General features: G+C 39.0%; 2 protein-coding genes across 7 annotated transcripts in view; one reads left to right on the forward strand and one right to left on the reverse strand.

The window, feature by feature from the left end:
• Positions 1-825: 825 nt before the first annotated feature.
• NDUFAF5 (NADH:ubiquinone oxidoreductase complex assembly factor 5) lies at positions 826-8723 on the reverse strand. Of its 5 annotated transcripts, none has more exons than XM_074578442.1 (11): positions 8450-8718; positions 8285-8325; positions 7943-8006; positions 7232-7279; positions 7028-7131; positions 6498-6537; positions 4558-4755; positions 3972-4032; positions 2656-2739; positions 2217-2299; positions 826-2090 (listed from the first exon to the last, which is right to left on the reverse strand). In XM_074578442.1, exons 1-11 carry the CDS (start codon positions 8681-8683, stop codon positions 2004-2006), a joined length of 1044 nt encoding a protein of 347 aa, XP_074434543.1. In that variant the 5' UTR covers positions 8684-8718; the 3' UTR covers positions 826-2003. The 5 variants fall into 5 exon arrangements, 2 of the variants coding, with proteins under 2 accessions (XP_074434543.1, XP_074434545.1); XR_012585908.1 differs by having other exon boundaries at positions 1743-2090; positions 2656-2756; XR_012585907.1 differs by having other exon boundaries at positions 1743-2090; positions 3968-4032.
• Positions 8724-8793: 70 nt separating this feature from the next.
• The window catches only part of ESF1 (ESF1 nucleolar pre-rRNA processing protein homolog), a 31923-nt gene continuing 26279 nt past the window's right edge, over positions 8794-14437 (forward strand). The window contains exons 1-6 of one of the 2 annotated variants that reach the window (XM_074578440.1): positions 8794-8867; positions 9435-10131; positions 10870-11207; positions 11888-12001; positions 12564-12664; positions 14073-14225. In XM_074578440.1, the coding sequence (XP_074434541.1) occupies positions 9435-10131; positions 10870-11207; positions 11888-12001; positions 12564-12664; positions 14073-14225 (1403 nt within the window). In that variant the 5' untranslated portion in view covers positions 8794-8867. Of the gene's footprint in view, positions 8868-9087; positions 9106-9434; positions 10132-10869; positions 11208-11887; positions 12002-12563; positions 12665-14072; positions 14226-14437 lie in introns of those variants that run through there. The other variant, XM_074578441.1, reaches the window with a different exon arrangement.

Here is a 14437-nt window from a genome sequence, read left to right on the forward strand (position 1 = left end):
CTAGTCTTCCATTTCTCCCTGTCCAGAAGGTACCTTCCCCCATTAACAGCAAAATCCTTACCTACTTCACTGTTTACATACTCCATCCGTGGAATAGGGAATCAAAGAACTGAAAATTCATCCTTTTCTCCGTAACTTGAGTGCTTGAAACAAGCACAGTAGGAGCACCTCTCCAATTAACATTTACCCAGCACATTCCACCTCCTCATTCCCTTAACACATCTGAGTCACAACGACCAGCTCAAGTAACTGGAAACCAACCTACTAAAGCAAAAATGCATTGTTACACACTCATTTGACACATAACTTCATAGAAACCTACATTTGGGAAAGGAGAGGGTTTCCCCTTTAAATAAGTAAATTTTATCAAAGGTGGAGAAGACTTGTAAAGACATGCAGCGCCTTGCATTAAGTCCACTGATGTACTATGAAGAAATTGAAGGCCTTCAGAGAGACAAGCTCTTCTTTTAAATTTAATGTCAAGGGTTATAAAGGTTTTCAGGCCACTTATAGCCTCTCCCCCTTTTTCCAGGAGGGTTCCTCTTCTTTTCCAAGGAAAATGAAAGATGAACTAATTTTCCTTGAATTAATAATACATTAGGCGTGTAAGCAAATGCAGGACAGAAGATTCCTTCCCCCCTTATCAGGATGTTTTGTACATCCTCTGCCCATTTCTTATTTAAATCAAAGCCTGGTAAACTCAATAAACCCCAAAATTAGACCCTTAAATTGATCTTCTAGTCAGCTGAATACTGGATGAATAGTTTCTTTTTACACAGCATTTCTGTTATGTTGAAAATTGAGTATTGGTTAAGCACTAGGAGGTAACCTTAATATCTGTATTTATTTTAGAATCATAATTCAATAATCCCTGACAGAATACAAAGGCTTCTTCCTACCTTGCCTATTTGGTCTGTGCCTCACCATTCTGTCAAACTCCACCTGCTGGATAATCTTCTTACAACAAGCCTAAAGAAGCTTTCCTTTCACCAGCATTGATAAAACACCTAGGTACAATGACAAAACTGATTGAGCAGTAAACCTGACTATATATTCTTCATGCTTTTCCTCTCTACTGTTCTCTATCAAGAGAAATCACTGGGTAGATTATTTTTTCTAAACACCTCAGGTTAATGGGCCATATTTGTAACTACTATCAATTTCTGGTAATGCAGTTAGATACAGGAAAAGTCATAGCTCCATGGCACAGCTAAGGAGAAAAAAAAGTATACTTCATGCTTTTCAGACTCTGATGGTAGAAACATAGAAAGTAACGCACGAGTGTTATTTTAATAGTTTTGATGTTTTAAATGCTATTAAAAAAAACAGGTTAAAAAATGCCTTGGAACTCTTTTGGAACTCCAAAAGAGTAGCAACTCCAAAGAATGCCAATTCTAAGCTAACTAGTTAATTTGAAACGTATCCACCCAAGTACTAGGTGATTCTTCTGCTTGCTGCTTCTTTCAGTAAATTAAGTCAAATCACGATACGTACATTCTGTTAAAGCTACAACAAAGCAGCCAACATTGCAACCCACAAAAACATACTAAGTTAGATCTGTGTATTTGCTGATATTTTCTCTTACAGTATGTCTTATAACACACTTGCCACCAAGTACTATTCTTTACTACGATCTACCACCCTTAAGGAATAATTCAAAAGCAACGCAGGGTGATATACACACTCAACACCTGCAAATCATACCTGGAGCGGTCTGTGATACTGAAATACTGGAAGAGGCATTACATTTGAGAATAGCAATTTAATCAAAAGTTGGGAAAGCATATATTCACTTAGAATACTGCTGACATATTTCTCTAGAAACAAAAAAACCCCAGCATTTTACACAGCTGATATAGCACAGGCAGTAAAAAAGAAAACAAAATCCTCTTGCATGAAGATTATCACCACTTCAGAATGTCATCACAAAATAAGGGCAAGTGAAGACTATCTGCAATGAGAAGCTTTATGGCAGCTTCAAGACAACTATTATTTCTGAAGAACTATTTTTTTCCTCTTGAAAGAAGTCCATCTATTTTTGCCAGATCTCCAAGTGAAACTGTTGCAGAACCTCTCTGGGCTGGTCTTGCCTAAGAGAAAACAAAGAGAAAAAAAATAGGGCTAATTTTAACTTAAAATATTTTGTAAAAAGCTTTTAAAAACATCAGTAATTTTAAAAGTACCTTCAAACAGAAAATAGTTCAGCTTCACATTACCTGTGATTCATGGAATTTCCATCCAATCATGTAGTAGATCTGAAACGTGGCAGGTACTGAGCCATCGCTATTTCCGTACATTTCTGGCAGGGCAGGAAGAGAGAGGAGAAAAAAAGCAAGAGGTACATAGAACATCAGTTCTAAGAAATACTTAGTGCTCAGAACATTACAGCTAAGTATGACATATTCATCATAACGACTCTTGGTGAAAGATTTGGGACAATAAAAATATCTCATACCGGTGCATCAAAATAGTTCAAACCCTATCATTATAAATTAAGGTTAAAAATATCTGCACAATAATGGCATTTTGGTTTATTCCTTTTTTTTTTTTTTTTTTTTTTTTTTTTTTTTTTTTACACAGACATCAGAGAAAAAGACATAGAAAACAGTTCCTTAAAGTCATTTCAGATTAACTCATTACACCTCAAATACTTACCTTGGTATATTGCAGCAGCTGCCAACATTGTCTCCCTGTGTAGTAGAGGTTTTCTATTCCAAGAGCAATTACTCTCCCCCATACCTAAAAATATGTTTTAGCTTTAAGAAAAAGAAGATATAGCATACGCCATGAGTTAAGTGTCATGCACTAATGACAGATTTTTCTTAAACCAGAGTAAGTATAGAATCTTCTGAATCTCACTGTAAGAGAGGACAACATACCACAAATAATGAGGTGAATTTCTTACCTAGAAGAGTCTAAGCCTTTTAACGCAACTGCTTTGCAATTTACAGTTTGTATCGCTAGGAATGATTTCAACTTATTACTTCTTCAGCCCGAGTCTTCAAACATACAGGTTTTCTAGTATAATTTATTTTAAGCACGAGTACATTGTTTATTCAGACACACCACTCATATGTTTGGGTTTTGTAACCAGATAAGCATCAAAATCACTATCCCAAGAGATTTTTAATAAGAAATAAAATAACCACAATTCTAATATCTTTAATCACTTTCTGCAGAGAATGAAAGTTGTATTTTCATTCAGCAGCTGATCCAGAGTAAGAAGATGCCCTGAATTGCTCTGTAAGTAACAACTGACTGCACACAAATAACTACTTTACAATCCATGACAAATGCAATCAGAATACTAAATCAATTGTTAAGTATCTCAATTGTTTTTTGCATTCCTCAGCAGACTTCAATTTGAGGGTCTATTTATTCTCATTCCAAATCAGTTTCCTCAATGTCTTGATACTTAGGAAGGCTCACAGGAAAAAGTTAGTATGTGGGATATATGCTTCTGTCTCCCTTTCAGGGCTTTTCAGAGGTTTACACTGAACAGGCTCACAAAAAATAGGAATACATGGGAAGCAGAAAATTCATAGCAGGCCAGAAAGTAGCAAATCTTTGACTTCTGCTTCTCAACACAAATCTGCTGACAGGTATGATCTCCTGAATCACTAGAGATCAGGAAAAACATAATCCTTCCACTGTTACAATAAGCTTTATTTATTTATATTTCAGGAAGAAATTTTTTACAATGAAGGTGGTGAAACACTGGCCCAGGTCGCCCAGAGAGGTGGTAAATGTCCCACCCCCGGAAACATTCAAGGTCAGGTTGGATGGGGCTCTGAGCAACCTGATGGAGTTGAAGATGTCCCTGCTTACTGCAGGGGGGTTGGACTAGATGACCTTTAAAGGTCCCTTCCAACCCTAGCTATTCTATGATTCGGAGTTAAGAAACACACAGTGAAACTCTTCTGTGCCTGCACCACTGATATACAAAATGTTTCCACAAAGTACATACTTGCCTTGCAAGTCTTCCATAACCTCAAACAACCCTGGGTAGTTGACCTGAATTTCATCGGTATCCTAAAAGAATTAAGAAGCTTATATTTAGAGCATATCGAGCTAAAACAGTAACATCACGCTAGCCTCCAGAGCTGCTAACAGACAATTCATCTGCCACTTCTGTTCAAACTGCGTATTTCTCAGAAGAATATACTGTCTTAACACTTCTTACAAGTTTTGTTTAGTAGCTCAAATGCAATCAAATTTTAATTGAAATGCCATTATTTTCTTCTTTGTTTAGAAGAAACAGCAAGAGTGTCTAAAGTTTTTTCAAGCAGGTCTAACATTCTCTGACATTTCACTAAGAAGACCGTCCAAATTCTACCGGGCCAGTAGCCAAAGACACACTTCAGTTGGTTTCATTAATCACAGTAAAGCCAAGAACAGAGGCAGTCCATGCTCTTTCAGAAACTTACTCAGCAAGGCGCATGACATGTAGAAGGAAGCACTACATTACTAATGCATTCATAAATAGTATTTTTTTATATACCAGCAGCTCTGATGTGCTGGATTGTTCTATCTGATTGTTCTCTTATTTCTAATTACCACAGTCAGGGTGTTAAAGCCAGCTCTCGACAGCAGATGTCCCAAATCAGAGACAGCAGTGAATGGTGATACATGAGGAGAAAATCCCCCTTCTCTCTCCAATTCTGCTAGCTGCAAAGAGCAGCGAAGCTCATACAGAGTGTCTCCCCCAAACATTGCACCAATGAATACTCCATCTGGTTTAAGAACTCGGTGAATCTACAACACAGAAAAAAAAAAGTAAAGTTTTTTGTTATTAAGCCTATGTAACTAAGAAGTTCTTAAGACTTTTTTTTTTTTAATGCAAAGCAATCATTATAATAGTTGTAGCAGATTTTTAATATTGACTGTATTCCACAAGGCAAGCTGCGCCACAGCTTTTCATAACACTGCAAGATAAATAATCTGTTTGAAAAGAGACTATTTGTTCTGAAGAAAGTGTGAATCCCCAGAAATTACACTTACAGTCAAGAAACACAACGTACACTGTGGAATTTTGGGTAAAACTATTTTCAATGGGATACTCCTAAAACAATATCCTCAATTACTTTACTGACGAAAATAAGGTAGATTAAGATAGCTTCTGCTTACTTTTACTTTCTCAGTATTTTTCTCAGCAAAAATACTTTTTAATGGCTTGATTTAAGAGAAATGGAAGCCTTTGTTTCCAGTAGTGATCTTTGCACTTCTTAACGCACAATAGAGTAATGCAATTCTTATTAGGCCTACCCCCACTTATTTTTTACTAGACAGAAGAGTGATATCATGACTCAAAGACCAAGGCTGACAAACTGCTTGCTTGTCTAGTAAGTCCTAGCCTCCTTCCTACTGAGGAGGCCAATAAACGCAGGCTTTCTTTTTTCCTTAAAAATTGGCAATGATTTCTGGTTTAGATACCCAGAAGAGTCATATTCCGTGATCAGGCTAATAAGACAGCAAAAGCTTCAAACTGCTTACCTTACTGATTTGAAACAAAATTCTTTTAAAGTGTTTTTAAATTATTAATCAAGCTACCTTTTCTATGCTAATAAAGAAGCCTTTAATTGAAATTTAAGCAGTTGAAGGCAGTTCCGTTAAAGCCAGTGGTCCCAAAGTAGGAAATGAACATTCACAATGAAAGCTGGCCAAGAACCCCAGTCCCCTCCCCTTTGTGGGTCATTATAATGCCTCGGTTATTTTTACTGTGGCAGTAAAAATATTTGACACTCCATAAACCACTTAAATTCTAGTGAAAATGATATATTTCTTTCCAAGATTTTTTTTTAAGCACTGAAGCCATTCTGATTTCTATTATTATTTCCATAACAGCAGCATACTCCTATTCATACCAAAAGGTGATAGAATTGCACTGTAATGACTGACCAATTCGAAGTAAATGAAAAAACAGCAAACTGGTTAAAATATCCCTTGCTCTTGCTCCAAAGTTAGCTGATTTGAAGAAAGTTTTCACCTGCAGGAAGAGCCTGAAATAATCCAAAATCAGATTTTTCCAGTAACAGTTTCAGTTTTCTGTCCTCAACAAGCATTTGCTTCATTTCAAAAACCACAAAGCCTTTACCTGATTAAAGTTGCATTTCAAAATAAATAGCCGAGACACAAAAATAACGCATGTTCCATAAACCAGTTCTGGAGATTTAGAAAATTCTTGTACTAGAAGCAGGAAGAGCTAACACACAATAAAAATCAATACCATTGCCTCAGTTTACATTAATTACCTTGATCTCAGCTGTTGAGACTATAAAATATTATACAAACATGTTTCACAGTCATTTATTCCAAATTTATTTGAGACAGTAAATTAGTAGAAATATCAACTGATGCTCCTCGAACTTCCAAAAATACTTGTGTGCAACATGAGCAAGTTCTGTGCCTCCTATTTAAAGAAGACCTGGAAATGTAGAGCACTCTCAATACAAGTAATGGCAAGTGTTGACTTTTAGTATTAAAAAACGGTTTCTTACCTCTCTAAAAGCTCTAGGAAGGTCATTCACCCAATGTAAACTGAAATAACAGAAGTGCACATTTTATAATTGCACATTAGGTAAAATTTAGGGAATGCAAATAACTGTTACATCATCCAAGTATGTTTCAGAAGCCAAAGCAAAAAACTAATTTCTCAAGCTGCGAGAGTCCTGAAGTGCTTGCCTAAAAGTGATACCAAATAAAAATTAGAGTTTATATAAATAGGTTTTTGAGTTTGGTGGGGTTTTTTTTGAAGCTGAGAAGATGCAAGTCCTGGAAACTAGTTAGTCAAACTGCAGGAAAGAGAGAAGCTACATGTGTTTTGAAGAAAAACAAACAAAACATAAGAACCATCAGAACAGCAGTTTTTCCCCGCGTATACTCATACTAAATAAGCAAGTACATGACTTACTGCTGTTTAATGGATTATTTATCTTTCTCTCTTTTTTCTCCTTAAAGTTACTCTCAAGTAACATTATTTAACATTTTTAACGAAAAAATAAAAAGTAAGTAAACAATTAATGCATACCTTAAGCTGCTAAGAACAAGATCAAATGTATCTTCTTTGAAAGGAAGGAATTCCTCATCAGCTACGACATTGAATGTAGGGATTTCAGATTCTACAGTATTTTTCTAATGTTGGGTCAGAAGAAAAATAACATCAGAAATGTTGCCTTCCTCTGGAATTCCAATTATGGAATTGAAGCACATTAGCATGCAGAAAGCTACTTACTAAAGCATTCTCTGCAATATCAACTTGAATAAGTTTTTCAACTGTTTCCTGAAATAAAATTTTAAAAGTCTATCAAATATTTAAGTTGTTTTATAAGTTAACATTAAGTCATTTTTTGGAATGCTTACACACATTTATATTAAGTTGGACGCAATCTCCTTAACACTTGATAAAACTTTACATAAAGCAGAAAGCATTTTACCCCCAGCATAATACTTGGTAATTGCTCCCAGGGAGAACAGCTGAGGTAGGAACACTAACAAAAAACACATTCTGCATTTTTAGGTATAAATTCAGTCAGCTTATAAACCATGGATTAATAGCCAATGAAGTACCTTTATTTACGGCATGGTTTACGAAGGGTAGATTGTTCACTGTTTAGAAGTCTCCATAAAGATACTGGTCTTTAACAACTAAGTGCATCCAACAAAGGCTGATCAAAAAAGATGCATCTCCCTACTCAAGACTGAAGGTTAACTGCAACATAACAGATAGCCTCCCTTGCGCTACTATGTGTCTAGTCTTCAGGGACAACATGGAGTAACAGCCTGCACAACACATGTCTTTGGGCTGTGGCTACAGATTTTAGGAAAAGAGATTCACCTCACTAAGATTCAGAGGACTGTTTTAAGTTATAATAGAGCCCTATTTGAAAACACAGGAATAAATACATGCTTATTTTAAACACTTTTAACTATAAAGAGCCAGTACCTTGGTTAAATGTTGAGCTATGTAACCTCTTCCAGAGCCAACATCCAAAGCAATAGGAAACGTTCTAAAGGGTAAGTTTAGCAACATAAAACATAATTAAGACTTAAGCTGCTTTAAGGTTTAGATGACGTTAAGTTTTGTCTGCTCGTTTCTAAAAGTCTTTTCGAACTAAACACATCGAGCATCCTTCTGTGGTCACCGCTAGTGGAAAGCGCAGAGAAAGGCGCTCGCAAACCAGCGTTTCCTCCCGAGGGTCGCCTCCCCTGCCCATGACCCTGCAAGCCGCTGAGAAGCGTGTGGGATAGGGAGCGGTGCCCCGCTCCCCCTCGCGGCGAGGCTTACCTGGGGATGTCAAACACCCTGTCCGCCATCCTGCTGCCGACCTAGGGGAAAAGCCCGCCGGTCAGCGCCGCGGGGCATCGCCATCACTCCCCTCCCCTGCCGGCGGTTCCCCCACAGTCTCCTCGCCAAGGGGGCCCACCCCGGGCCGCCAGCCACCGCCCCCACCTCCTCCCGCAGGTAGTCGCACTTGGCGGGCTCGGCCTGCAGCGCTGCCCAGTTCTTCTGTTTCCGCTTCAGCCGCCGGTCGAAGGGGCTCAGCGCACCCGAGCCCGACGAAGCGTCGGCCGCTGGGGATCGTCCTGAGGGGGCCCATAACCGACGACACCCCCCGCCCCAGCCCGCCCACAGGAGGGAGCGGACAGGTCCCCTCAGGGCTCCCGCCCCAACGGCCGCCGCCATCGCCTCAGGCGCGCGCCCGGCGCACGCGCGGGAAGTCCCCCGACCTTCCGCCGACCGCACCGTCTAATTGGCCAGGAGCGGTTTGTCCTGCCGCGGCCGCCGTCGCGCCGCCGGAAGTGGGTTGTGGGGCCTCCGCGTGAGGGAGCGCAGCCGGGCGGTGGGGAGGAGGTGGTCGCCATTAACGGTCGGTGGGCTCGGCGCGGCTGGGTATTGCGGGCGGGGCTCCTCGCTAGGGCCTTGTCCGCCTCCGGGAGCGGGGAAGGCTGTGGTGCGGCTGGGCCGCGCTTGGCCTCCGCCTGTGGCGGAGCTGCCGGTAGTGCTGGCCTGAGCCGGCCGGAACGCTCGCGGCCTTGCTGAATTCCTTCCTAAGCGGTGCTTTAAAACGTGAAATACCCTAGTCCTGTGGGAAGTGCGGGTCTGAGGTCTGGCTGATGGTGAAACTCTTCAAAGTTCTGCTCGGGATTGATATGTGATCATTGAAGGCGGTATCTGCAGCCGGTGTGGTCTTTATAGCTGTATATGCTTATCGTAGGAAGCTAAGATGTATAGTTAAGACTGGGATAGCTATAGGATTATTTGTAGCTCATTCAAATTGCCATATGTGCTTTTGGAAAGAACTTTTTAGGTGTAAGTCAGAAATCTAGCTTTGTGTAATTCTTTAATTTTTCTCAATTATTTGTCTCAGTCTATGTTAATCAGTTGATTTTTAATCAGAAGTCTGGGTTTTTTTGGTTCTTTTTCCATATTGTAGATGGCCAAGTCTTCAACAGCATCAAAAATGTCATCTCAAGAGGAAATACTGAGCGATGGGCGGTTTAGCCGCATTACGAGGGATCCCAGATTTTGGGAGATGCCGGAAAAAGAACGTAAAGTCAAGATTGACAAACGATTCCGAGCTATGTTTCATGACAAGAAGTTTAAGCTGAAATATACAGTGGATAAAAGAGGTCGCCCTGTTAACTATACTTCTACAGAGAACCTCAGGAAATTTTATGCCCTGTCAGAATCTGACTCTGATCTTTCAGAAAGTGATAGTAAAGAGCATACTGAAAAGAAAAAAAAGAAAAAAAAAGGTAAACCTAAAGGACAAGCAGATTCTGCAAAACTGCTTTCTGATGGTGTCCCTAGGGACAAGAGCAAAATAAACAAACAAGAGGTGGACCAAACATGTGAAGTGGTGACAAAACTAGATGACCTTAAAAATGAAGGACAAAAAGCTACATCTAAATTCAACTTGAAAGAGGCCTCTAAGAAAACTGCAACGGAAATTGATCGCTCTCAGAGAAACAAGGGCCTTTTACACAAAGAGAATAACAAGCAAGAAGATGCATCAGGAGGAAGATCAATTTTAATTCAAAACAAGCAAAAGTCTTCACAACCAAGTGGTACTAAATCAGCTAAAGCTCCCGGGAGGGATGGCTCCACAGGAGGAAAAATAAAAGAATCAGGTTAGTTGTTGAAATAACAGCTAGCACTTGGTGTGTTTACTTGGATGTTGTTGCTTTTATTTAATTCATGGAAAATCTTTCACAAGATCGGTCATAAAATAGCTGACTGACTCAGATTCAGCATTGCTGAAGAATTGGAGTTGGTCAGCTCTTACGGAATCAGGGCTGATTCTTCAGTAGGATTGTGAGCATCCATGTCCTTTTAATTGTTGGAGCTGAAATTGTTAGTAGGGTGGTTAGAAAAGTAAAACGTATGGTAGCGTATGCATTATTTATCAAACTGAATATCAAATATAAGGTCTGATACCATGAAGGCTTCAGCATTTGTTGACTGAAAGTGTAAGGGTGGCAGCGCCAAGCCATTAATATGAGGGCATTAGAGGGAACAGGTGACTTGAAGAAAAATTTTCTTTATAGTGCTTATGCATGCTTATAGTCCACATTACTGAAATCTGATTTCTGCCTGTTGATTCTAAACATATAAATAGAATAACAAAATAACGTGTTCTCAGAGTTTGAGGTTGATAATACAATTGGGCCTAAAGAGCAATAGATTAGACAACCCAATACTGATGATTTATGTTTTTTGCACTTTCCTCATGTAATTTGTTCCTGCATCGTTCTTTGTTTCAGATGTTCTGTAAATCTGAGGGTTTTTTCATATTTGTGAAGGATCATATGTAATTATAACATAAAAATAGATACCTGATGTTTGTCTTTCGCTGACTGTATATGCAGACACCTGTGATCAACATGACATCAGTAAAAGCCAATTAGAGGAAGAAATTTCTGCAAGTGATGATTCTGAGTGTGCAGAATTGGAAGAAGAGGAGCCAGAAGATGATGGGGAAACAGGCGAGGAAGAGGAGCCAGAAGATGACGGGGAAACAGGCGAAGATGAGAGTGATTCAGAAGATGATGAAGAAAGCGATAGTGGGCCCGATCTAGCTAGAGGCATTGGGAACGTTGAAACGAGCTCAGATGATGATGAGGATTTAAATGAACTATTTCCAAAGGAGCCAGAGATAGAGCATTCATGGCGCGAGCTGGATAAAGATGCCCCTCGTGGAGATGAGGTAACAATACTTCTGCATGTGAAAAGTTGCTACATGACAAACTCGGAAATGTACGCTGTTGTGAGTTCATTACAGACCTTCATCTATGAAATGTTTTTTGGAAGTGTTTTCCATAAAGGTTTTTCAGCCTTTTGATTCGAGAGTGCACATGATGATGAAATTGGCAGAGAATGAGGCTTGCAGTTTTCACTAGTGTCTCCTTTTCCCTCTTAAGTAGACGCTTACCTGTAGATAGATAAGCTGTCCGTAAGTGAAAGAACAAGCAGAATTTAAATAGCGCTGCTTTTGTTCATTAATGATCTTTTCACTTTTTTAGTTTAATTTTTTAACTTGTACTTTAAGAAATCATTAGACAGTGAATTAGGACTTCAAAACTGAGCACAACTAGTAAACAAGAAATCACAGTACTTGCACAAATCTGTGACTGGTGCAGTCCACTCTGTGGTGCTTCACTATTTATGTCCTTTTTATCTGCTCTGGTGATTGCTGCTTCTGACCTTAAGTGGAACAAAGTCTTGAGGAAAATGCTTCTTTTATTTTTTCAGCAGAGTTTGTTGATGACTTTGATTTTTGCCAAGGATAGTTGCAAGGGAATTGCATATTCCCCGTAGCAGTCAGGAATTAAACCTATGAACTTTTATGTCCTTCTTTTTTTTTTCTTTTTTCCTCTCTCTATTCAGATTACAAGTAGATTGGCAGTTTGTAATATGGATTGGGATAGATTGAAGGCTAAGGATTTGCTGGCTCTATTTAATTCTTTCACACCCAAAGGAGGAACAATATTTTCAGTTAAGGTAAGACCTGATTTCTAAAAGAAGTACTGGATTTTACTGGAAAAAAAAAAATAAAAATTCCAAAAGACTACAAAATAAGAACAGAGACAGACATTTCTGTAGAAGAACCAAAAGAGATATTAACATAAGTGTGAAACTATGTTGCAATTTAATTTGCTGTGTTAGAAAAAAACACCTGCTGCTTTTCAGCAAGGGGCATGTGTGTGGTGGAGTTAAATCCCCAAGATACTAACTTCTCGTTTTTATGAGGTTGGCTCTAAGTGCTAGTAGGGAGAGACCGCGTTGTTAGAGAAATGTTAGGCAAATAATCCTTTCTGAAAAGGGCCATGTGAAATGAATGAAGTCAGGGCTCTTGTTCTTCATCTGTCTCAAAAATATTCCTAACAGGCAGTTTGTTTATTCTACTGTCTTTTCCGTAAATTAAAATTAAGAGGGTATTAAAGTTTATGGAATTGATCCCTTTACTGATTTTAGAGAAAAAAGATAAAGTCTAAAAGGCTTGGTGAGATATTTTTTTCTTAGTTGGTACAGCTAAAAATTTACTTCTGTGTTGCATTTGTAGATTTATCCTTCAGAGTTTGGAAAAGAGAGATTGAAAGAGGAAGAACAAAAAGGACCTGTGGAACTATTTGATCTTCCAGAGGATACCACAGAGAATGATGGGTACTAACTTAATCTTCAAATGAGAGAGATAACACCTAGTGAAAGCGTAATTCTCAGTGAAAGTCCCAATCAACTCTTGTTTTCAGAATTTTGTATGTGGAAGGCTCCGGTGGATGCCTTAATTTTATAGCTTTTTCAAAGGATGTTTTACAGCTGACCCTGCTTCATTGTCAATGCATTGAATAAATGCATTATAATGAAACTTGAGAAAATCAGCTTGTTGATAATTGAGTTCAAAATTGTTATTGTGTAGCTCATTGGAATAATAAATGGAACAAATGCCTGACACTTGTTGAGCTTGACGTGGCATTTCTCCTCTATGAATTGCCATCCCTGCAGTAAACTCCCTTTGTTGCTTACTGTCAAAATTTTTATCTGCGTAACCAACAGGGACCTTAATTTAGGCCAAGAATTCCCAGATTGAGATTTCTTGAATGCCACCAGCAGCAGCCCTGGCTTACCAGGCTGAGCTCATCAGGCCTACCATTGTCCAGGCTTCTTCAGGCATGTCTTTTTTTCTTTTTTTGCCTTTTGTTCTGCTTGAAAGCGTTGTCTGTATGGAACTTGAGAGGTTTTGCTTTTATAGTTTTCCAGAATTTCCAGATGTTTGTCAGGCTGACTGGGGCTACTTTTGTATAATGCATCCCACTAGACTGCCTTACATTTAGAAAATCTGTATGCTTCTAAAATAAGTGTAGATCCCTTTGAAGAAAGTCTTTAGTGCATCAGGGAAGCGTATGATGAACTTACAGTGCATTCTGAAGTCAGCTTCACTGTGTGCACCAAGGTGCATCCTGAAGTGTTAGATTTACTGCTCGGTGGGCTCTAGAGCACCTGTAATACAACAGACAGAAATCCGGATGTCCCGGAGATACCTCAGTGGTACCTGTGTACGTAGCCTTTAAATTCACAGGACACGACCTCAGCTCTGTGATCTCTCTTTGGCATCCTACACTGCCTCTTTCTTGCATAACCATCTGCAATGCTGTCCTTACAGTCTCCCAGTTTCTTTTACGTTCTTAACACGTACTTTTATGTATGAACATCCTTTTCATCGGCCTTGTTAGGAGCCAGGATAATTGCAAACATTAAATACTACTTTCTGTGGCTTGCACAGGGGCATATAAATACGCTGTTCTGTGCCCTGCTCTAACCTTAAAACGCCTGTGGAAAGCAGAGTCAGATACAGAAAGTGTGCACTTAATAAAACTGTGTGAATTAGTCTTTTGACTTGAGTAAAACCAAATAGATACTGGTGGAACTTCATGCTGTTTAACATCTGATCTTATTTTAAGATTAGGAGGGTGTTTGAATGGTGCATATTTTTAATGAGTTGAATTAAAATATTTTGCAATTGAAAAGTTGTTAAAGCCAGCTTACCTCGTTGTGGTGTTTTCTACTTTTGCAGGCTTTATAGGGAAAAACTGAGGGAGTATCAATTTAAGCGACTGAAGTACTTCTATGCGGTTGTAGAATGTGATTCTCCTGAAACAGCTAATAAAATTTATGAGGAATGCGACGGATTGGAATTTGAAAGTAGCTGCTCTTTTATAGACCTGAGGTAACTCCAGTGGTGACTTTCTTACTTGTTGAGCCAGGGATGGGAGGGAGAATTAAAGCCAATTTAAAATAACGTGGAGTAATATTGTCTTTATTCTGTAAGCAAAATGAGATATGTAAATAAATCAGGCATCCGGTGAGTTGTTACGTTTCCCTTTGATTCTTTTTTTTTTTTTTTCCTTTTGAACATTTTTACTGGACTATGAAAAGTTT

This window comes from Larus michahellis, chromosome 3, assembly GCF_964199755.1.
Source record: "Larus michahellis chromosome 3, bLarMic1.1, whole genome shotgun sequence".
Taxonomy (NCBI): domain Eukaryota; kingdom Metazoa; phylum Chordata; class Aves; order Charadriiformes; family Laridae; genus Larus; species Larus michahellis.